Here is a 24,309-nt window from a genome sequence, read left to right as displayed (position 1 = left end):
ATACTTACCTGGCAGGGGAGATACCATGATCACGAAGGTGGTTTTTCCAGGGTGAGGCTCATCCATTGCACTCCGGGTGTGCTGACCCCTGCGATTTCCCCAAATGCGGGAAACTCGACTGCATAATTTGTGGTAGTGGGGGACTGCGTTCGCGCTTTCCCCTGAGCTTCATGGTGAAAAAACAGTTGTTTGTTGGTACAGGGTATTTAAGGGGGGGTATTGGGTTTTCTTTGTTAAGTATGTGTATTTGGTCGTTTTTTTGTTTCTTTATTGTTACTGTTTTTGAGGACTGCTAACTGCTTAATGTGGTTGGTAGGAACGCTGTATGTTAGGTATGTTGAGTTTTTAGGCTTACCTATATGCCATTAACTGATACTACCTTGGTTTTATAAAAAGTAGTTGGTAAGGGGCTTTAAATTATATTCTCCTGATATTGCTCACATTTGAATAAGCACTTTTCTAACTTTAGGGTGCTTAAAAATCTTTCCTTACAAACTGCGGTCTTACTCGCATATATTGTAGGTAGAATGCGCCTTTGCGTTATTCGTCTTAGTATTCTCAGACACAGCTAGGCTGGTGGCTAGCACCTTAAAAGTTTATTTTTTATTTATTTTTGGTGGCTGGTGGGTCCGGGGATCTGAAACTTTCACCTTGGTGTTAGAAGTCTGCGCTCTAACCAACTACGTCAACCAGTGAGCCTAGCACCTTGAAAGCCTAAGTGCCTGTGAATAAATGAGAAATATGCACTACATACAGGCAGTGCCTTGAGAAGTGGTGTTTTTCATCGTTAGCAGCACTCACAGAAGTTTAAGAATACTTTGTGAATGGTGAAAATACTGGAGTAAGCAATAGGGCAATCAAATGAAGCTCCCCCAGCATAGCAAAAAGGGCCTGTTAGTACCTGTGAAGTCAAAGCTCTGGGGGACACAGTCATAGAGGCCTCAGAGCTGTGGCCAGCCTGGAGTTCGTGGATACTGTGGAAGCAGCCAAAGTATAACCATCCTCATGTAAAATCAAGCCTTTTGGAATAAAATTACTAAGGTAGTTCAGTAATGAGATACTGTGTAACTGAGGTGGGTTGGGTCACACTTTATGGATGAAAATATCTAGCAAATGTGTAGAGTTATTGTGGTTTTTATTGCAAAGCCCCGTGGCTGAGAAATGCAGCGCCAGGGCCAGTGTCTGTCAGGAGTGAATAGGTTTAGCTCCCTGTAACTCAGGCTGTCCAGAGTGGCCAGTAGTTATTCATTCTTTCCCGGCAGTGGACATGTAGACTCAGTTGTGTTATCGACTTGATAGCCACACCCTGCTTTATGAACTTATATATCAAAACCCAACTTTTGAAAATTACTGAGTATACATTTCATTCTCATTATATTTCTGAGCAAGTCCCAAACGAACAGCGATTCAGACCTGGGCACACCGGTTCTGCACGCCCCCCCCCCCACCAGCGCCCCCCTCACACAACCCACTTCCAGACTGCTCTGCACGCCGGAATCTTTGCGTATGCCCGAAAAGGCAAGGAATTTCAAAATCTCTTCAGCTACACCTGCTGTTGTCTTTTGGATAAACGTGAGGGGTAGCTAGAGCGAACTCATCCAGTAGGGCACTGTAAGGAAGAAAGCCTTGAAGCAGAGGGTGACGTAGCTAATATAGGCGGAGATATGTAGATAGAAGCGCGGTGGTTGCCGGTTCTAGTGCGTTCTTTGCGCAGTAGAGTTTCCAGTGAGTATCCAAACAGATTTAGCATGATGTGTGTCATTTGAGCAAGCCTTGAAGTTGCGAACTGAAGACCTAAATAAAGAACTCAGGATGCAATTGACCATGACTATATAGTAGGTTGAGGATGATGGTAAGGTAGCAAACAAAATTAGCAATTTATACTTACCTGGCAGGGGAGGCACCATAATCAGGAGGATGGTTTTTCCCAGGGTGATGCTTCTTCAATGCACTCTGAAATATACTGATTGCTGTGGGCTGTGGTTTTCGAAAGTATGGGAGATTCTATTGCATAATTTGTGGTAGTCGGGGACTGCATTTGTTCTTTCCCGTGATGAAGTTGGTTTTTAAGTAATAGGCTAGAAAGCAACATTCCTTATTTTCAGTAGGTTTTTCTAGGTATTTTTCTACCAGCCTTACTTACGTGTCGGGAAAAAGTTAACTTATGGTGGTGTGCATCTAGTATAATTCAAGTTAATTCCTGTTCAGGTTCTAAGAGTTTGTTCCGGGATAGGTTAGCCAAGTCAGTTCAGTAAAAGTTCGATGCCAGCCGCCCGAGGGTGGGAGGGGGAAAAAAAGGATGCGTTAGGTGGGATTTCTTGATTGGTTTTTGTGATGGTTTGCTTTTCCTACTCACTTATGTGTTTTGTATGTGGAGCTATCCAACTTTTGAGGGAACTGTATGATACGAGGCGAAAGGGCAAATACCTGATCCCTATGCTTAGTTTTGTTTTTTCCACATGTAGATAAATTTGCTACTTTAGTTTTTATTCTAGTTGTGGGATGAATCACTGAGGGTGTCCATAGAGTAAGTTATGATTTGAAATACCCAGGGAGTGGGTATTAGTATGTGAACAGAATTCATGCTGAAGTCCTTTATTAAACATCTAAGCCATAAACATAACATGACATAACTTGCTATTATTAGTGTATTAGTTTGCTAGGGCTGTCATAACAAAGTACCACAGTTTGTGTGGTTTAAACAATAGAAATTAATTTTCTCACAGTTCAGGAGACTGGATGTCCAAGTAAGATCAAGGCATTGGTAGGATTGGGTTATTCTGAGGGCTCTCTCCCTGGCTTGCAGATAGCCACCATCTTGCTGCCTCTCCACAGTGATCCTGGCCCCTGGTGTGTCTCTTTCTCTTATGACCCCTGTCATTACATCATGGCCCCACTGTAAGGGCCTTGTAATTTAATCACCTCTTTAAAGACCTATGTTCAAATACAGTTACATTCTAAGGTCTGGGGGTTAGGCTTCAACATTTGAATTTTGGGGGTGGAGACACAATTCAGCCCACAACAACCATCTAAATTATAATGGAAATATGCCACTCGTTTTTATACCTGGAAATAGAAGGAAGACAGACTGGGGAGGAGTTGAGAGGGAATGACAGCTTGCTATAAAAGCTTCAGTTCCTATATGTTTAAAACAGTATTTTCTGATCACTTTTGTTTGCTTAAGACCATTGTGATGCCATTGTCTTGTAGGATGCTGTTTGTAGTCAATGACATGGATAGTAACAGTTACCCAAGGAAATAGAGTTAAAGCGCTCAACTTAACAGTACATTACACATTTAATCCATAGATAAATTAAGAAAGTTTTACTTCTCAGTAACCTGCAATCCTTAAACTTCCTGGCTGGTGAAGACCCACTGAATTTGTCAGCCTCCTTGGCTTTTTCTTTTACCTTACCTCAACTCACTCATTTCACATCCTCTTGCTTCTCCATGTAGCCCTTAGTCATGCCCTTGATGTGCATGCTTGTTTATTCATGTGGTTGGAGCTTCCTTGTCTTACTCACTGTCTATGGAGTACCAACATGGTGCTACTTGTGTGTGCTGCTAGACTATGAGCATTGTGATGGCAATGATCTAATTTTAGGTGTCTTAACACAGCACCTGTCACATTTGAGACACATCGTAAGTTTCTTAGTCCATTTTGTGTTATAAGAAAATGCCTGAGGGCTGGCCGGTTAGCTGTTAGTTAGAGCACAGTGTTGTAATGCCAAGGTCAAGGGTTCAGATTCTCCTGTCGGCCAGCTGTCAAAAAAAAAAAAAAGAAGGCAAATGCTTGAAACTGGATAATTTCAGAGAGACAGAGAGGCAAAAAGAGGTCCGAACTTGTCCTTTTATAAGAAACGACTCCTGTGATAATGAACCAACTTCCGCTATAATGGCATTAATTTATTCATGAGAGCAGTCCCCCCATGAATTAAACACTTCTTATAGATCCCACCTCCCAACACCTCTGCATTGGGGATCAAGTTTCCAAACACATGAACTTTGAGGGACACAGTCAAACTATAGCAGTAGGCCTACCACAAACACTTGATTGTATGAATGATGGTCAGTTGTGGCTGCCACACGTGGAAAGTTAAAATTTCTCTACCTGGCTCTTATCATGCACAGTAACAGCTAATAGCTACAAAGAACATGGTTGGTGCCAGGCACAGTTCTAAGCACTTTACACTTTTTTTTTTTTTTTTTTTTTGACTGGTGGTCGGTATAGGGGACTGAACCCTTGACATTGGTTTTTACAAGGCTGTGCTCTAACCAAGTACTTTGCACATATTAGCTCATTTAAATCTCTCAACAACCCTTTGGTTATTATTATCTCCATTTTACAGATGAAGAAATTGAGGCCTATCGATGCTGATTAATTTCTCTAAGGTCATACAGTTGAGAGGTGAAAGAGCCAGGACAAGAACTTCAGAGTCTGGACTGTGAACCCAATTCCTATCATACTATCTATACTCCCACATAATTACTGCATTTGTGTTCTAATCTTTCAAAGTTAATACTCTCCTAATTATCTTTTATTTTCATTATTTTTTTTCAGTTAAGTTTTTTCTCTTTGTAAAAAATTTTAAAATTTATTTTTTTGGTCTTTTCCTTTTTAATTTTTTAATCTTTTAATCTTACTTCCCACTAGTCATCAATTTTCAGTCCTGGGAATTGGTGATAAATATATTCCGTTCTTTGATTTCAACAATAGTGTTGAGGACAGACATTAATCTCATAGAGTTTTAGTAATTGTTCCCCTAATCCTCTTCATTATTAGTGAAGGGCAAATTTCCAAATGTGAAAGAATCTTAAGTTGCTTCCTTGCATTTCTGATTCAATTAGAATAAATATGTTGCTCTCTTTTGAAACAGGATGTCTCGGGCTGTCCATCTTCCAGTTCCCTGTCCTGTTCCACTTGGTACATTAAGAAATGACTCCTTGGAAGCTCAGCTTCATGAGTATGTCAAACAAGCGAACTATGTGAAAGTGAAGACAATTCTTAAGAAAGGTAAGCACTGTGTTGAGATGGCAGGTGCAACTTGGTCCACATTTCTAAATAGCATTTGGAAGAAACCCAGGGACATTATAAAACTATGAGTTCTTGGAGAGATCCAAAAGTTGAAATTTAGAGATGAGAAGTTCTTTGCCAGTGCAGTCACATTGTTCAGTGGATGTCTTAAGTCCCTGATTGGAGGATGTTTTGTTGTGCTTTGTGCTGGAGAACCACAAGGTCTTCTAACTGATAAGTTCCTAAGGTTTCTCTTAGTCCACCCACCTTTGATTCTGCCTGATTTCCCTTTCTTCTTCAAGTCTTCTCCATCCATTGAGACTTCTGAGGCCTGTGGTTGACTGAGGAGGCCAGCTTTCACTGAGCTTCCAGGAAGGAAGCTCTCCCCTTCCTTACTCCTTACTTCTACTTGGTGCTTTTGTTTCCAGGGTTTTATAAGTAGCTCATTCTATAGGGTAGATGGAAATAGCAAACATAACTTTGGCAATCTTCAAAAGAACAAACTAGAAGAAACCCACATACAAACAAAATCTCTCTTGGTATTTAGCCCCTAATCTGGAGATCCAGATCTGCTATTTCCAGAATGACCAGAAGTCCTGCTGATTATCCCTTTCCCTTCTTAATTTTGAAGGAAGGCTTATTAAGCCTCTCTCTGCTGGTTTGTGGAATAGTCAGGGTGACCTAGTTTCTCTCCAGTGTTTCTCCACTTGCTTTAACAGCATTCCTTAAGACTTCTGGAGGGCTAACTCCAGTGTTTTTATGATCCAACTATCCCACAGAATAGTTCCCTCAAAAAGTTCTCAGACTTTTCCATGTACCACCCCTAGGGTCTATAGATCAAATAGCTTACAGTGAGTTCAGTAATTTATTTGAAAGATCCTGTTCCCTGCCCCCCTCAAAATTTTGCATTTTATTCCATGACATATCCATGTGTGTTTTAACATTAAATGGATATTCAAGATACGGATGCTATAAATTGTAGTTTGTGTCTATTCACACCCTATTCTGTCTATTCTGGTGTGAGAAGCAGAGTCTTACGGCATTTATTATCTCCTGTACATTGCATGAACATTATGCATCTTCAAATTCTTGATATTTAGCTAGAGTAGGGGATGGGGTTAACCCATGTAACTGGATATGGAACTGGACTTCGTCTGTGTCTGGAAATTTTGTCTAAAGCCTCAGGGTGGAGAACAAAGAGTGCTGAATTCCCCCACAGTCTAATGCAGGGCTTCTTGGGAGATGGCCAGAACGGTCCTTGGACCTTAAACCCTCATCAGCCACCTTAGGCCTATCTAAAAGAAGGTGGTGGAATGGAGTTGAAGGTGTCAGTAGAAAAGATTCTTTAAAAGGTATTCATGTGATTAGAATGCTATGGCTTTTTCCCTCCTTCTCAGCTTCAAGCCAAGTAAGAAGCCCTTTAGGCGAACGTCATAGAAAGGATTGTGGTACTTGCAAGCAGGAGAGATGGGAGCCTGTGTCCCAGCCTGCTCAACAGTTGAAATATGTCAGTCTATGCCAGCTGTCACCAAGGTGGCCTGCGGAGAACCTGGAATGTTACCTGAAGTTGGGGGGTAGGAGTATTGCCATCTGCCTTCTACTTGGAGCAGTCCTTGACGGCTGGGTGAGCATGGGAGACTAGCTGTTGGATTAGCTTACACTTGTACCAGGCTGCTGGGCAAGTAGACTCCACAGAGGATAGATGAGCCACCTGAAGGGATCCTACTTACAAAGGAAGAATCCCAATGGAGAGGCTAGAGGTGTAGCCTTGGAGGACGGGAGCTGAAGAATAGCAAGAAGGCAGGAGGAGAGGGCACTGACCTGCATAAGGGCACTGTGCAGTGCAGTGTTACCTGAAGGACCCAGTAACAACTCCTACAGAAGAGCAGGGATTAAGATAAAGCCATTGCTACAAAGAGCATCAGCTGAGTATAAAGGCCATTGCCCTTTTTTGTCTCATTTGTTCTCCCCACTTCCTCAGCTCTGGATTTGCCAGAAACAGCCTTGAGATTAGAGGAAGAATGGCAGAGCAAGGAAAAGGAGAGTTAGATCATTGCTGTGTCCCAAAATGTGGAGAAGAGGAGAAATAGGAATTGGATGAAAGATTGAGGTTTTAATTTCAATAGCACTACACAATTAAAGTGACTGAAAAACTATGGAATCTGCCTGAGATGCCTCCCATGGAGAGGGGAAGGAAGAGCCAACCAACAGAATGTGCTTGAAGGCAGTAGAAGGAGCAGAGTTGCTCCCGATTATATCCTACTCAGTTCAGCCCATTCAGAAAATCAGTTATTACAGATTATATCAATTCCAGAACCCAAGAGATGAGTTCCAGAACTTCAACTCAGAGTTTATTCATTTTTTTATTATATGTATATTAATTGAGCCCTGGGGTTAGAGCAGCCAAGGAAAGAATTTGGCCCTGCCTTTCAGGGCTATAATCCAGCAGATGAAACAGACAAGAGTTATTAGTTATACTGAGAAGGGCAGGAAGTTGAGGTGAGCACACCAGATGCATCTCAGCCTCTTCGTCTGGCAGGTAATCAAGGGAAACTTCTTAGAAGAAGTGATGTTTGGATCAGGTCCTTAAAGAAGAAAAGGAGTTGACCAGGCAAAAGGCAGGGCAAGGGAGGATTAAAGGAATGCAGAGGCCCTGCGAATAGAAAGGCACTAAAGAAAAGGCTCTGGATGACTTGAGGTGGGGGAGAAAGCAATGGAGTGGAGAATGGTATGAGGTGAGGCTGGGGCTGGACCAGGCAGAGGCTTCTAACATGGGCTGTTAGAAGGATTTTGGTTGGATTTAGAACTACCATTTTATTATATTGTTTTCTGTTTCTCTCTTCTTTCCTGCCCTCTTCTGAGTTAAATTTTAGAATTCCATTTTAATTTAGCTATTGCCTTTTTTGCTACACCTCCCTGCATCATTTTTTGGTGGTTGCTCTAGTGATGCAATACCTTTAATTTTTACAGTTTACTTGGAGTTAATAATGTTACCACTTCACGTAAAAAATACAACCATATAGGCCCATTTCTCCCCTTCTCCTGTCCTTTATAAATGTCATAAGTATTATATCTACATGGGTTATGAATCCCACAATATAATTTTATAATTTTTGCTTTAAAGAGTCATATGTACTTTAAAGAAATTAAGAGGAAAAAATAGTCTTTTAATGTTTACCTACATATTTACCATGTTGGGTGCTCTTCATTCCTTCCTGAAGATTTGTTTGTTTCTGACATCAGTTCTCTTCATCCTGAAGAATTTCCTTTAACATCTCTTAATTACAGGTCTACTAGCATCAAATTTTCTTGATTTTCTTTTATGTAGAAATGTTTTTATTACACCATGATTCTTGAAGGATATTTTCACTGGATATAGAGTTCTGGGTTGAATATTTTTTGCTTCAGCCACTGCCTTTTGGCCTTTATAGTTTCTAATGAGAAGTCAACTGTTATTTAATCATTGTTCACCTGTACGTAATGGGCCTAGTTTCATTCAAGAGTTTCTCTTTACTTTTGGTTTTCAGTAGTTTCACTATGATGTACCTAGGAGTGGTTTTCTTTATATTTATCCTGCCAGGGTTTGCTAATCTTCTTGAATATTTAAATTATCTTTTGCCAGATTTGGGAACCTTTCTGCCATTATTTCTTCAGTTATTCTTTCTACTCCATTTTCTCTCTCCTCACCTTCTGGAAATCCACTTATACTTATGTTAAACCTCAGTATATTTTCCTACAGCCTCCGAAGCTCTGTTCATTTTCTTTTTCAATCTTTTTCCTCTGTGTCCTATAGATTGGATAATTTCTATTGATCTATTGTCAGGTTTATGACTCTTCCTCCATCATTGATCTTCTGTTAACCTTATGCAATGAAATTTTCATTTCTGATATTGTATTTTTCAGTTCTAGAATTTCTTTTTTATAATTTTATTGATCTGCTGAGATTTCGTAAGTTCTTATTGATTATGAGCATATTTTCCTTTATATCCCTGAGCACTTAAAATAGCTACTTTAATTACAAGATCTGGGCTATTTTGGAGTTGGTCTTCATTGATTATGTTTTCTCTTAAATATGGGTCACTTGTTTTCCAGTTTATTTTCATGCTGAGTAATTTCGGATTATATCCTGAACATTGTAAGTGATAAGTTGTAGAGATTCTAGATTCTGTTATGTTCCTCTGAAGAGGAGGCGTGTGTATGTATTATTTATTTTTATTTTTATTTTTGGCAGCTGGCCAGTACGGGGATCTGAACCCTGGACCTTGCATTAATTAATTAATTGATTATTAGTAAGCAGTTAACTTGGCTGAACTTAAATTGCAAAGTCTTTTTCCCTACATGGGCAGCAGCTGACGTGTCAGTGCATTTCTTTAGGCTTCAGTTGTGCTACTTGGATCCAGCCCTGTGCATGTGAGAAGGGCCAGCCAGAGATTTGGGCCAAGTTTTAGAATTGGGGGCTTCTCCTCTGTGGCTTTCTCTTTTTGGGGATTTCCCTCTCCCACTTTTCAGTAACTACAATCGCCCTGAACTCTGACCTCTAGTTCTTCAAGCCAGTAAAATTGTGTTTTCTATCCTAGTTTTAGCCACATCCTCGGGTTAAAAGGCAAAAAAAAAAAAAAAGAAAATTTAATAAGTTTTCTAAGTATCCCATATCAGTCTGTAGCTATCCAGTGCCTCCATATGGTTTTGGACATTTTGTCTAGAGTTTATAATTGTTATCTGTAGGAGACTTGGTCTGATAGGTGGTAGGTGGCCATTACTAGAAACAAAACTCTAGATTTTGGTCTTTATTCCAAAAATAGTAGAAGCCCTTAAAATAGTGTGAATAGATTTGCTTTTTTTTTGGCACCTGGCAGGTATGGGGATCTCACCCCTTGACTTTGGTGTTTTAACATCATGTTCAAGCCTGCATTTCTAAATGGTTAGTCTGGCTTGAAGGCTTTTTAACCCTGACACCAAATATGTGGTGTTTTCCAACACCATTTTTTCTGATTCTCTGACTCCAACTGGGTGCCCAACAGTTCAATTAGATTCTGACACTAACTCCTGGAGTCAGTATTTGACACCACATGCTAAGGGCTCAGTCCCACAAGGCTGCCCTCACTTCAGATGCCAGGTGCAAATGGGGTGCCCACATTTCTGCCTGGCTGACCACAAATTCATGGACTCCCACAACCTCTCAGATTCAATAATTCACTAGAATGACTCACAAAACTCAGGAAAACAGTTTACTTACAAGTTTATTATAAAGAATACAACTCAGGAACAGCCAAATGGAAAAGATGTATGGAGATAAGTATTGGGGGGGGGTGGAGCTTCCATGTCCTCTCCAGGTATGCTATCCTCCCACCTCGCTGATGTGTTCACCAACCCAGATGCTCTCCAAACGCCATTGTTTAGGAGTTTTTATGGAGGTTTTATTATGTAAGCATAATTGATTAAATCATTGATCATAGGTGAGTGAACTCGATCTCCAGCCCCTCTCCCCTCCCTGAAGGTCAGTGACGGGAAGGGTGTGGAAAGTTCCAATCCTCTGCGCATGTCTTGATCTTTGTGGTGACCAGACCGTGCGTGTGTGTGTGTGTGTGTGTGTGTGTGTGTGTGAAAATGTATTTCCTGACCAGACCATGTGTGTGTGTGTAAAAATGTATTTCCTATTATACCAAAGGTGTGACTAGATTTGCATTTCTAAATGGTTGCTCTGGCTGCAGGAGGCTATGAGGTATGTGAGGAAAGGGAGAGAAGAATATGATGTCTCAGGTTTTTGTTTTGAGCAACAGGTTTGAAAGTGGTATCATTGCCTGGAAGAGGAATAATTTTGGGAGGAAGCTGATGGAAATCAGTTTGGGCAGGCTGAGTTTGAGATACTTGTGAAATAGAAGCTGGATATATGAGCTGGCAGCCCAGAAGAGAAGTCTAGACTGCAAAAACACATTTTGAAACCAAGGATGGGGAAGAGGAAAGGGTCAGGAACCCTGCTGACAGGTACCTCACTCCCTCACAGGTAGACTGGCTTTGTTGCAGAAGAGGAAATCCTGTTGGTTCCCAACAGTTAGGTCATAGGTCTGTATGGCTCAGAGATGGAACAATACATTCATCCAGTTAGTTAGCAATTATTAGCCTCTACTGTGCCAGGAAAGGTGCTGGAGATACAAAGATAAATACAACATGGTTTCTGCTTTTAAACAGCTCACAGTTTAGTAGGTGGAAGTAAATGTATTTGCAACAGAGTGAGCTATATAGAGGCACATACAAGGATAATTAGGGAAACAAAACACATGGTCAGGAGTTCAAGGAAGGCTTCCAGAAGAGGTGACATGAGCTAAGTCTTAGAATGAGCTGCGCTGATGGTTAGACTTACGTGCAGTTGGAGAATCTGCTCAGAGGAGGCCAAGAGATGGCATGGATGGTGAGGAGTACTCAGAAAGGATGGAGGAATGGATAATGGAAAAGTTTTAGATATGGAAGGACCCAGACCAGAGACAGGGCTCTTGGATGAAAGTGACTGAAGGGCACTTTATAACTTCAAGACATAAGGAACTGCTCTGACACCAGGAGATATGTCCCACACATGGCCAGATTGTCCCTACACTGTCCCTTTTTCTGAAGGAATTTAAGTACAGAGCATTTGGCTGACTCTAAAGAGAATTGTGTAAGTAGGGAGAGGTGGTTGGATGAGATGACTCCTAAGCATCTTTCCAACCCAATGGTCATATTTAGTCATGCAATAAAAAATGTGGTTGATTCAGAACACAGTGCCATGTGAGTATCCATGTGGTGTTGTGCTTCCTGAAGGAAGATATGGGACAAAAGGATTTTTACTGCAGAAAATTGAGTGACTAAAAACAGTTACACACTATCATGTGAGATGTGTTCTTGGAGGAGAAACTGGGATTAATTTTTGCCAGAAGTAAATGGGAGACTTCCTCTGGGATTTAGAAGCCAGGGAGATGAATCATTCAGACTGAACTCTGAGGGATGATGTATTGAGTGCTTTATTAGGCAAATGGATTCGACTGGAGACTAGACCTCCTGAGGAAGACCACTTTGGCTTGCAAGAAAGAACAGGGGCTTGATTTAGTGCCAGACAGGCTTTGGTTCCAACTGTGGTTCCCTCAGCTGTTAGAAAGATGCTAGAGCTGGCATCTATAAGAAAGGGGAAATAATTAATCCTTCTCCTTCAGTTGTTTAGAGGATGAAATAAGATAACAAGATTAAAACACTTATCATCAAGTAGGCACTCAGTAAACCATCGTGGTTATGTTTATCATTGTGTGATGTTAAGAGTGTACACCCGCCTCCCTTCTCTTTGAAAGCAAAAGATATTTGCTTCTCCAAGTTGGATAACTTCTCTAGCTGATGAGAGACTGTCTAAGCAGACTGGCCCCAGGAACAGCTTTTTTTTTTTTTTGTCTTTTTCGTGACCGGCACTGGGCCAGTGAGTGCACCGGCCATTCCTATATAGGACCCGAACCCGCGGCGGAAGCGTCGCTGCGCTCCCAGCGCCGCACTCTCCCGAGTGCGGCACGGACTCGGCCCTTGGAACAGCTTTTCTTTAGCAGATTGTAGGACAGCGCGACCCAACCATGACCTGGGCGTGCCTCGTGTTGTGGGCAAAATAATTGTGGCTCTCTCCCAATAAGGAGTCGGATGTGCGCAGAGAATGCAGCGTGTGATTAGCTGCTAGGAACCAGTATGTTAATAAGGTTTATTGCTGCTTTAAAGTGTTTCTGGAAAATATATAAGTGAAAATAGTGTTGCAACTTTGCCATTTGACCAAATTGTTATGAGATATGAATTATATGTGAAAAAGGCAAATACCTTGACCAAAGGAAAAGAAAAATGAAAAAAAGTTTAAAATCAGTTTAAAGTGAACTGCTCCAGTAACCAGCAGAGGCTGGGGATTTGGGGTTAAGACTATACTTTCAGGGGTCATTTCTATAGTTTTTTACAGAGGAATTTCTCTGAACATTTTGAGTACCAAAAGCCATGAGTAAGAGTTGTAGTGTTGCCTCCTGAGGTTGGCTTTTGTTTTTTTGTGGCAACTGCCATTTGTCATTGATGACTGTTCTTATCTCTTCTTTGGATGGGGCACAGGGAGAGAAGACAATCTGAGTGGGTTTCGTTTTGGTTTTTCAAAGACATTGTGTTGGTTTTTTTTTTTTTTTTTTTTTTTGCTTTTGTTGAGTACTTTTACCTTAGTGGTTCATGCTGTCCGGTGTTTTTATTCTTCTCAGGTTAAGCTTCCTGACTGTTGTTAGATGGGGGCTTTCTAAACTAATCCTGGTGGTCTCTTTTTCTCATATTCTTTTTTGTTATTTTGCATTACTAGTGTTCGTTCTTATGTTTGATCATGAATGTTTTGCCTTTTGGAAGTTGTTGTTTCCTTTTTTTTTTTCTTTTTTATTGAGTGAAAATTTGTATACAGTTAAAAGCATAGATAGCCAGTGTACAACTCAGTGATTTTGGACAAATACCTGTATCCACACAACCAACATCCCAGTCAAGATAGAGGTGATTTAATTCTGTTTGGCTGACACTGAGGTGAGAGATAAATGCTATTTGCAGTGTGCAGGTAAGCCAGTTCTTGTTCAGACAGAAAGTCTTCCTAAGAGTCTGGCTTAAGAACTGTGAACCAGGCAGGGCCCGAAATCCCAACCGGAAGAGTAGCCCAGAGTGTCAGAGATTTGCCCTCAGCTCCCACGCAGGCACGGCGGTGGAGTCACGTCTTCAGACTAGTTACTCACTCTGCCGCTGAACTCAGGCACCATTCCTAAGCAGAAACACCAAGCAGATAGTGGGTACTAGTGTTACAACGATGCGCAGTGCTGGGGCAGGTTGAGCCAGGGAAAAGGTGCTGACGTGCCTTCATTCCCAATGCGTGCTACCATTGGGTCAATAGCGAGATTGTTTCGAGAGCGAAACTGGGTAATGTTTGTAGGACTTGTGGCTTTATTGTGTCCCTGCTATGTTAATTAGTATTAGGAGCATGATGGATTGGCAACACATATGTGCTCTGAGTCTTAAAACCAGCCCTGAGAGTTTAGCACTCCATTAGTTACACATCAAAGAAACCCAGGAGATGTTTACTCAAAAAGAAGATCCCTTACATGAGGGAAACATACTAATTCATTCCTGATATTGGCTGGGGAGAGAAAAGTTTTTTGGCTTTTTCTTATTAAATTGTTTTTATGCCAATCTATTCTATTCCTGAGTGTTGGAGATATCTTCTTTTTTCTGAGAATATAGTTCTTGATCTTTTCTTCTATTTTTTCATTTTTAACCCCCAGTTTCATTTTGCTGTCATTAAAAAGCTTATTGGAAGTTTTGTGGGCATGAGTGGGACTTTTCCCCTTTAGGAATGCTTGGGTGGGAAGGAAAACTTCTAAATATCAGTAGGTAGAGGTAATTTTATTACCACTGGGCCTTCTCATTTTTCTTCTGAGAAAATTCTGATTCTTTGGGGAATACGTGCTTCGTCGTTTAAAGCCTATTGTTAGTCCAGTATTTTCCAGTGCTTAGAGCCCATGAAAGATCTCAGCCCTGACATTAGTACCATCCATACTCCTAGACATGTATGGTCCATAGATCACTCATGGGCATGCCAAGCTTCTTACCCTTGAGTCCTGTGGTCTTCTTGTAGTGGATTACTGTAGCACTGTCTACTTCATCCAGTTTCTGAGCAAAATATCTCTGAAACCACAGGTTTAATGCACAGTTTTAATGTGTGGGGTTTTTTTTGGCAGCTAACCTGTATGGTGATCCAGACCCTATCAGCACCACACTGTACCCAGTGAGCTAACCGACCAGCCCTAATGTATGTTTCTAAAAAGAACATTGATATATTATTATTAAACAAAATTCATAATTTACATTAGGGTTCACTCTTTGTGTAGTACAAGTGTACTTCAAAAAATTTGTGAAAAAGGCTTCTGGTCAAGATGGTGGAATAGATGGTCCCCAGCGTCACTCTCTCCCACAAATCAACCAATTTGCAACTATAGGAAAGCAACAACAGCCAGGCTGGGGCGGCTAGAGTTCAGTGGAAGAGGAGGAGAGACCTGCAGAGTTCATGACGGTGGGAGAAGCCATGATGAGAGAAAGAAAAAAAATGCTCAGAGTGTTTAGGGCCACGGCCTCTTTTACGGCTGGAGCTGCTGATCACATGGAGCAGGAGCCTGCAGAAGCTGTAGCTGTGCCCTTTGGATGGAGTTGCTTGGAGTACCAGCACATGGCCCGTCCCATGAGAAGTGTCTGGAGCATGGGCAGTGGGGGAGATGGGATCATTGGGGGAATACTGGGACACAGCGAGGACAGCCAATCCGCCACCCCCAATCAGCGCAGGACCACTCAGAGGAGACTGGGCAGGAATATAGAATTACATGGGGTGCAGTTTCATGAAAAGTCTCAGGCCCAGATCAGAGTTTCTACACAACCCGGTGCACTGGGTCTCTGGAGAGCCAGAAGTACCTATAAGGTCAAGCATTAAACCCTGAGCTTCACAAAAAGCCTTCCCTAGGGAAGCAGCAGCAAAGCAGCAATTTAGCTCAACCACACAGCTCAAGTACTGGTCCCCACAGAAACTTCCCCCATTTTAGAAGTAAGCAAATGACAGAAAATTAGTTCCAGCCCAGACACACCACCAGCGCCTTGGAGCCCACCAGGGGACCTGAGGTATGAAGCTGCAAGCCAGATCCCCATCCCACATCCAGGCACACACAGGGACCAGACTCCCACCACAACCAGGCACACTGCCAGCACCAAGGAGCATGCCAGAAACATCACCTCCATGTGAGTGGCCCACCACAGCCACCACAATAACCATGGCTGCCGTGAAGGTGGCTAGACGTCACAACCACCACGCAGATGGTCCACCAGCCATTGGAGTGCGTTGACACAAGTAGAGTCCAGCAGAGACCAAAGAAAAGAATAGGATGTCTCTCTCCACAAAGTCCATTCCAGAATGACAGAAGAAGCATCTGCTCTACGATAATATTGGGGGACTTGAACACACCTCTCAGCATTGGACAGATCATCTAGGCAACAAATCAACAGAGTAACCATTACTCTCTCAGAGGGAGAGAAGAAATCTAGGGTTATCAGTGGTGGGAGTGGGGAGGGTGAGGGGGATTGAGAGAGATTGGACAAGGGGCATAAAGAATAAGTACAGTTTGTAACAATATATATACTAGTAATATTGATTTGATCAACATATCTCAATGTTGAACCCCCAAAATATGTATAATCAATTATGACTCAATAAAATTTTTTTTTAAGTGTGTGAAAAATAGAATTGAAAGATAATATGAATCTATGAGCTTTTTTTGTTTTGTTTTGGTGGCTGGCTGGAATTTCCACGACCTTTTTGAAATACCCTGTACTATGGGTTTTGACAAAATGTGCAATGTTATGTATCCACCACTACAGAATCATATAGGGACTGGCCAGGTAGCTCAGTTGGTTAGAGCACAACCTTATAACACCAAAGTCATGGGTTTGGATCCTCATACCGGCCAGCCACCTAAAACAATACAGTATCATACAGAGTAGTTTCACTGACCTAAAAAAAATCCCTTATGTTCCTCCTATTCAACCCTCCATTCGAACCTCTGGCCACCACTGATCTTTTTACTATTTCTATAGTTTTGCCTTTTCCAGAATGTCATATAGTTGGAATCATAAACTATGTAGCCTTTTGAGATTGGTTTCTTCCATTCAGTGATGCATTTAAGGTTCCTCCATGTCATTTCATGGCTTGATAGTTTTTGGGGTTTTTTTTTGGCGGCTGGCCAGTACCGAGATCCACACCCTTGACCTTGGTGTATCAGCACCACACTCTAACCAACTGAGCTAACCGGCTAGCCCTTATTTTTTTATATTTATTTTTAAATATTTATTTATTTTTATTTTCTTGAACAGTAAGGGGATCGCAACCCTCAGCATGGTGTGGTCTGCAGCACGCTCAGCCAGTGAGCACACCGGCCATCCCTATGTAGGATCCGAACCCGTAGCCTCAGCGCTACCAGCGCCGCACTCTCCCAAGTGAGCCATGGTGCCGGCCCTAATATTTTTTTACTTAAAAAAATTTTTTTGTTGCACATATTTATGGGTTAGTTTGTTGTTTCACTGCATGCATATATTGCATAATGATCCAATCAGAATAGTTAGCATAACTATCACCTAAATTTTTATCATTTCTTTGTGATTATAACATTCAAGGTCTTCTTTTCTGGCTATCTTGACATATACAATATTATTAGCTATTGTCACCCTAGAGCACCAGAACTTATTCTTCCTATCTAACTGTAACTATGTACTGGTCTACCAACCTTTCCCTGTCTCTTCTCCCCCCTCCCTTTCTCTGCCTCTGGTGACCACCATTCTACTATTTCTCTCTGTCTCTCTTTTTAACTTTATTTTTCTTAATTGACCCGTGATAACTATATATTTATGGAGTACGATAAGAAGTTTGGTATATTCATACTGTGTGCAATGATCATATCAGGGTGCTTAGTATATCCATCACCTCAAACATTTGTCACCTCTTTGTGCTGGGAACATTCAACATCATCTCAACTAGCTATTAAAAGATATACAGTACTTTGTTGTTGACTGTAGTCTCCCTATATTGCTATAGAACACTAGATCCCATTCTTCCTATTTCAACAAATTTGTTTCCACCTACCACCCTCACTCCATCCTTCCCTCCTCTCCACCCCACCCCTCCGCCACCGACCTTTAGTAACCATTATTCTACTTTCTACTTCTATGAGATCAACTTTTTTAGCTTCCACATATGAGTGAGAACATGTGGTATTTCTCTCTCTCTGCCTGGATTATTTCACTTAATGTAATGTTCTCCAAGCACATCCATGTTGCTGCAAGTGGCGGAATTTCATTCTTTTTATGACTGAGTAGTATTCCATTGTGTATATATACCACATTTTCTTTATCCAGTCATCTGCTGAAGGACAGTTAGATTGGTTCCAACTCCTGGCCATTGTGAATAGAGCTGCAGTAAACATGGGAGTGCAGGTATCCCTTTGACTTGTTGATTTCCATTCCTTTGGATTTGTACTCAATAGTGGGATTGCTGGATTGTATGAAGTTCTATCTGTAATTGTTTGAGAAATCTCCATACTGTTTTCCATAATGGCCGTACTAATTTACATTCCCACCAACAATTTATGAGTTCCCCCTTCTCCACATCCTCTCTAACATTTGTTATTTTCTATCTTTTTTATAATAGCCATTCTAACTGGGGTCAGATGATATCTCATTGTGGTTTGATTTGCATTTCTTTGATGATTCATGATGTTGAGCATTTTTTCATATACCTATTGGTCATTTATATGTTTTGAAAAATATCTGTTCAGTTTCTTTGTCCATTTTTTAATCAGATTATTTTTTTTTTACTATTGAGTTTGAGTTCTTTATATATTTTTTTAAAAACTTTACTTCTCAATATACATTGTAGTTGATTTTCATGCCCCTTTTCCCGTTCCTCTCCCCCATGCCTCTCCCCCCATCACATCAAATCTGTTCACTTAAACAGTTCAAGGAATTTTTGTGGTTATTCTGTCTTCTTCCCCCTCCCCACCCTTGATTTGTTTGTATGTTTATTTATTTATTTTTAGCTCCCACAAATAAGTGAGAACATGTGGTATTTCTCTTTCTGTGCCTGACTTGTTTCACTTAATTTTCTCTAAGTCCATCCATGTTGTTGCGAATGGTAGAATTTTGTTCTCTTTTATAGTAGAGTAGTATTCCATTGTGTAGACATACCACAGTTTCCTTATCCAGTCATCAGATGATGGACATTTGGGCTGGTTCCAACTCTTGGCTATTGTAAATAGACCTGCAATAAACATTGGAGTACAGGTATCCTTTTAGCATGATGATTTCCATTCCTTTGGGTATATTCCCAACAGTGGAATAGCTGGGTCATATGGTAGATCTATATGCAGTTGTTTGAGGAACCTCCATACCATTTTCCATAAAGGCTGCACCATTCTGCAGCTCCAACAACAGTATATGAGAGTTGCTTTTCCATGGCAACCTCTCCAGCACTTATCATTCTCAGTGTTTTGGATGTTAGCCATCCTAACTGGAGTGAGATGGTATCTTAAAGTCGTCTTGATTTGCATTTACTGGATGCTGAGTGAGGTTGAGCATTTTTCATGTGTCTGTTGGCCATTCGTTATCTTCCTTTGAGAAATGCCTATTCAGCTCCTTTGCCCATTTTTTAATTGGATTATTTGTTTTTTGGCTGTAAAGTTGTTTGAGTTCCTTATGTATTCTGGATATTAATCCTTTGTCAGATGTATATTTTGCAAATATTTTTTCCCACTCTGTTGGTTGTCTTTTTACCTGTTGATTGTTTCTTTTGCTGTGCAGAAGCTTTTTAGTTTGATATAATCCCATTTGTTTATTTTTCCTATAGCTGCCTGTGCTTTTTGGGTCCTATTCATGAAGTCTGTACCCATTCCTACTTCCTGGAGTGTTTCCCCTATGTTTTCTTTAAGGAATTTTATTGTTTAAGGATGTATATTTCATTCTTTAATCCATTTTGAGTTGATTTTGGTATATGGTGAAATGTATGGGTCTAGTTTCATTCTCCTACATATGAGTATCCAATTTTCCCAGCACCACTTGTTGAAAAGGCAGTCTCTTCCCCAGTATGTAGATTTGCTGCCTTTGTCAAAGATCAGATGGCTGTAGGCATATAGATTGCTTTCTGGGTTCTCTATTCTATTCCATTGATCCATGTGTCTATTTTTATGCCAGTACTATGCTGTTTTGGTTATTATAGCTTTGTAATATAGTTTAAAGTAAGGTAATGTTATGCCTCCAGCTTTTTTTTTGCTCACGATTGCTTTGGCTATGTGTGGTCTTTTGTTGTTCTATATAAATTTCTGCACAGCTTTTTCCATCTCAGAGAAAAATGTCATTGGAATTTTGATGGGGATTGCATTGAATCTGTAGATCACTTTGGGTAATATGGACATTTTCACAATGTTAATTCTTCCATTCCAAGAGCAAGGGATATCTATCCATCTTCTTGTCTCCTCTTTAATTTCTCTCAACAGTGGTTTGTAGTTCTCTTTGTAGAGATTTTTCACATCCTTGGTCAGCTTTATTCCTAAGTATTTTAATTTTTTGATGGCTATTGTAAATAGGCCAGCTTTCTTGATTTCTTTTTCTGCATGTTCACTGTTGGAGTGTAGAAATGCTACTGATTTTTGTGTTGATTTTGTATCCTGCAACTTTGTTGAAATCATTTATCAACTCTAGGAGTCTTTTTTATAGAGGCTTTAAGCTGTTCAATATATAGGATCATATCATCTTCAAATAGGGACAGCTTGGCTTCATCCTTTCCAATCTGTATACCATTTATTTCCTTCTCTTCTCTGATTGCTCTGGCTAGTACTTCCAACATTATGTTGAATAGGAGTGGTGAGGGTGGGTATCCTTGTCTAGTTCCTGTTTTTAAGGAAAAAGCTTTTAGCTTTTCCCTGTTCAGGATGATATTGGCAGTGGGCTTATTGTATATGGCTTTAATTATGTTGAGATACTTTCCATCTATGCCTAACTTATAGAGAGTCTTTATCATGAAAGAATGTTGAACTTTGTTGAATGCTTTTTCAGCGTCTATAGAGATGATCATATGGTTTTTGTCTTTGCTCTTATTGATGTGGTTTATCACATTTATTGATTTGCCTATGGTGAACCAACCTTGCATCCCTGGGATGAATCTCACTTGATCATGGTGTATAATTTTGTGTATGTGTTGCTGTATTCTGTTAGCTAGTATTTTATTGAGGATTTTTGCATCTATATTCATCAAGGATATTGGCCTGTAGTGTTCTATTTTTTTTTAAATTTATTTTTTTATTTTTATTTTTAAAGATGACCGTTAAGGGGATCTCAACCCTTGGCTTGGTGTTGTCAGCACCACGCTCAGCCAGTGAGCAAACCGGCCATCCCTATATAGGATCCGAACCCGTGGCCTTGGTGTTATCAGCTCCGCACTCTACCAAGTGAGCCACGGGCCAGCCCGTGTAGTATTCTATTTTTGATGCATCTTTGTCTGGCTTTGGTATGAGGGTGATGTTTGCCTCATAGAATGAGTATGGTATAATGGCCTCTGTTTCAATCTTTTGGAACAGTTTGTAGAGAATTGGTATCAGTTCCTCTTTGAAGGTTTGGTAGAACTCTGCAGTGAACCAATCTGGTCTTGGGCTTTTCTTTGTTGGGAGCCTTCTGATAACAGCTTCAATCTCTTTGATTGTTATTGATCTGTTCAGATTTTCTATATCTTCTTGGCTCAGTTTTGGTAGTTTGTATGCATACAGAAATTTATCCATTTCCTCCAGATTTTCAAATTTGTTGGCATATAGTTTATAGTAGTAGTCTCTAATGATTCCTTGTATTTCTGATGTGTCAGTTGTAATATCACCTTTTTCATTTCTAATTTTTATTATTTGGATCTTCTCTCTTCTTTTATTAGTTAATCTTGCTACAGGTTTGTCCATTTTATTTATCTTTTCAAAAAACCAACTTTTTTGTTTCATTGAGCTTTTGTATTGTTTTTCGGGTTTCTATCTCGTTTAATTCTGCTCTGATCTTAATTGTTTCTTTCAGTCTACTAACTTTACGTTTGGATTGTTCTTGTTTTTCTAGATCTTTAAGGTGAAGTGTTAGGTTGTTTATTTGCCATCTTTCCATTCTCCTGAAGCAAGCATTTAATGTGATAAATTTACTCCTTAATACTGCTTTTGCAGTATCCCACAGGTTTTGGTATGATGTGTCATTATTTTCATTAGTTTCAATAAATTTTTTGATTTCCTGTTTAATTTCTTCTTGGACCCATATATCATTAAGTAGAATGTTGTTTAATTTCCATGTGTTTGTATAGTTTCCAGAGTTCCATTTATTATTGATTTCTAATTTTAATCCATTATGATTGGAAAAAATACATGGAATAATTCCAGTTTTTTTCAATTTGTTGAGACCTGCTTTGTGACCTAACATGTGGTCTATCCTGGAGAATGTTCCATGTGCTGATGAGAAGAATGAATAGTCTGAGGTTGTTGGATGGAATGTTCTGTAGATATCTGCCAAGTCCAATTGGCCTAAAGTATTGTTTAGATCTTGTGTTTCTCTATTGATTTTTTTGCCTAGATGATCTGTCCAGTGATGAGAGTGGGGTGTTCAAGGTCCCCCACTGTTATGGTGTTAGTGTCTCTTTCTTTAGATCTAACAGTGTTTGCTGTGTAAATCTGGCTGCTCCAACATTGGGTGTGTGTATATTTATGATTGTTATGTCTTTTTGATGGATAGATCCTTTTAACATTATATAGTGGCCTTCTTTATCTCTTTCTATGGTATTTGCTTTAAAGTCTATTTTATCTGATATAAGAATAGCTACTCCAGCTCGTTTTTCATTTCTTTTTGCATGATATATCTTTTTCCGTCCTTTCACTCTTAGTCTACGTGTGTCTTTTTAGGTCAAGTTAGTCTCTTGAAGACAGCATATTGTTGGGTCCATCTTTTTAATCCAGTCAATCTGTGTCTTTTGAATGGGAAATTTAATCCCTTTACATTTAGAGTTATTACTGAAAGGTGTTGACTTACACCTAGCATTTTACTCATTTTTGTTTAGATGTCTTAAGTATCTTTTATTCCTTTCTTTCTAATTTTCTGTTTGTCTTCTGTATTTGTTGGTTTCTTGGGGTGATAAACTATTTTTTTCTTTTTTCATTTCGTTGGTAGGTATTGTTCTTTCTTGAGTATTTATGGCAGTTATGGTTGTTTTTTTTTTTTTTTTTTTTTTAAAAAGATGACCGGTTAGGGGATCTTAACCCTTGACTTGGTGTTGTCAGCACCACGCCCAGCCAGTGAGCGAACCGGCCATCCGTATATGGGATCCGAACCCAGGGCCTTGGTGCCATCAGCACTGCACTCTCCCGAGTGAGCCACGGGCCGGCCCGAGTTATGGTTGTTTTTGTGGTATCAAACCCAGTGCTTTCTTGAGAATTTCTTGTAGGGCTGGTTGTGTGGTAGTGAACTCCCACAGTTTTTGGTTGCCTGAGAAATATACTATTTGTCCTTCATTTCGGAAGGATAGCCTTGCAGGGTAAAGTATTCTTGGCTGGCAATTTTTGTCCTTTAGTGTTTTGAATATATAATCCCATTCTTTTCTGGCTTTTGGGGTTTCTGATGAAAAGTCTGATGTTATCCTGATTGGGGCTCCCTTATAGGTGACTCACCACTTCTCTCTTGCAGCTTTTAAGATTCTCTCTTTGTTGGGCCAGCCTGTGGCTCACTCGGGAGAGTGTGGTGCTGATAACACCAAGGCCACGGGTTCGGATCCCATATACGGATGGCCGGTTAGCTCACTGGGGTGAGCGTGGTGCTGACAACACCAAGTCAAGGGTTAAGATCCCCTTACCGGTCATCTTTTAAAAAAAAAAAAAAAAAGATTCTCTCTTTGTCTTTGAGTTTTGCCAGTTTGATTATCACATGTCTTGGACAGGATCTTTTTGGGTTGAATGTGTTTGGGGATATTTAGGCTTCCTGAATCTGGAGATCTGTGACTTTCCCTATACCTTGGAAGTTTTCTTCTATTATTTCATTGAATATGTTTTCAGTGCCATTTCTTTTTTCCTTCGCTTCTGGAATACCCATGATTTGGATATTTGAGTGCTTAAGGTTGTCTGTAGTCTCTCTTAGATTTTCTTCAATTTTTTAAAATTCTTTTTTCTTTTTTCTGGTCTGCCTGTGTTAATTCAAACAGCCTGTCTTCAAGGTCAGAAATTCTCTCTTCTGCTTGTTCAAGTCTGCTAGTTAAACTCTCTGTTGTGTTTTTTATATCGTTGAATGAATCCTTTGGCTCCACAAGCTCAGCTACATTCTTTTTCAAGGCATTGGTTTCTTTGTGCATTTCTTCTTTCAGATCCATTATATTTTTCCTCATTTCATTGTGTTGTCAGAGTTTTCTTGTATTTCATTTAGTTTCCTTAGAACTGTTACTCTAAATTCCTTGTCTGTCGTTTCAGAGACTTCCTGTTAAATAGGATCTAGTGCTTGAGAGTTATTATTTTCCTTTGTAATTTGATTTTTCATATTTCTGGTGTCTTTCCTGTGGTGTTTTGTCATTGTGTCTGGGGGTATCACAATCCACTTCATTTCACCCTGATGTCTGGCTTGGATCCTGAAGGGACTGCCACTTCTGGTCAGCAGGAACTAGCCTGGGCTGGGGTTTCCACTGCACCTGCATGTTCTGGGACAGC

General features: G+C 40.2%; 1 protein-coding gene, 2 non-coding genes and 1 pseudogene across 5 annotated transcripts in view; all 4 read left to right on the top strand.

The window, feature by feature from the left end:
* Positions 1 to 164, top strand: LOC134389885 (U1 spliceosomal RNA). Its single transcript, XR_010024837.1, has one exon. It is a non-coding gene; the product is annotated as a U1 spliceosomal RNA (small nuclear RNA).
* Positions 165 to 1,880: 1,716 nt separating this feature from the next.
* On the top strand, positions 1,881 to 2,053 carry LOC134389891 (U1 spliceosomal RNA; annotated as a pseudogene).
* Positions 2,054 to 4,878: 2,825 nt separating this feature from the next.
* The window catches only part of TEX14 (testis expressed 14, intercellular bridge forming factor), a 97,904-nt gene continuing 78,473 nt past the window's right edge, over positions 4,879 to 24,309 (top strand). For all 3 annotated transcript variants that reach the window (XM_063111375.1, XM_063111374.1, XM_063111373.1), the window contains exon 1: positions 4,879 to 5,014. In XM_063111375.1, the coding sequence (XP_062967445.1) occupies positions 4,879 to 5,014 (136 nt within the window). The remainder of the gene's footprint in view (positions 5,015 to 24,309) is intronic.
* On the top strand, positions 12,928 to 13,134 carry LOC134389726 (small nucleolar RNA U3). Its single transcript, XR_010024711.1, has one exon. It is a non-coding gene; the product is annotated as a small nucleolar RNA U3 (small nucleolar RNA).

Source organism: Cynocephalus volans, chromosome 10 (assembly GCF_027409185.1).
Source record: "Cynocephalus volans isolate mCynVol1 chromosome 10, mCynVol1.pri, whole genome shotgun sequence".
In the NCBI taxonomy this organism is placed as follows: Eukaryota; Metazoa; Chordata; class Mammalia; order Dermoptera; family Cynocephalidae; genus Cynocephalus; species Cynocephalus volans.
Note: the sequence above shows the minus strand (reverse complement) of the source record. Positions and strands in the feature narration are given on the sequence as shown.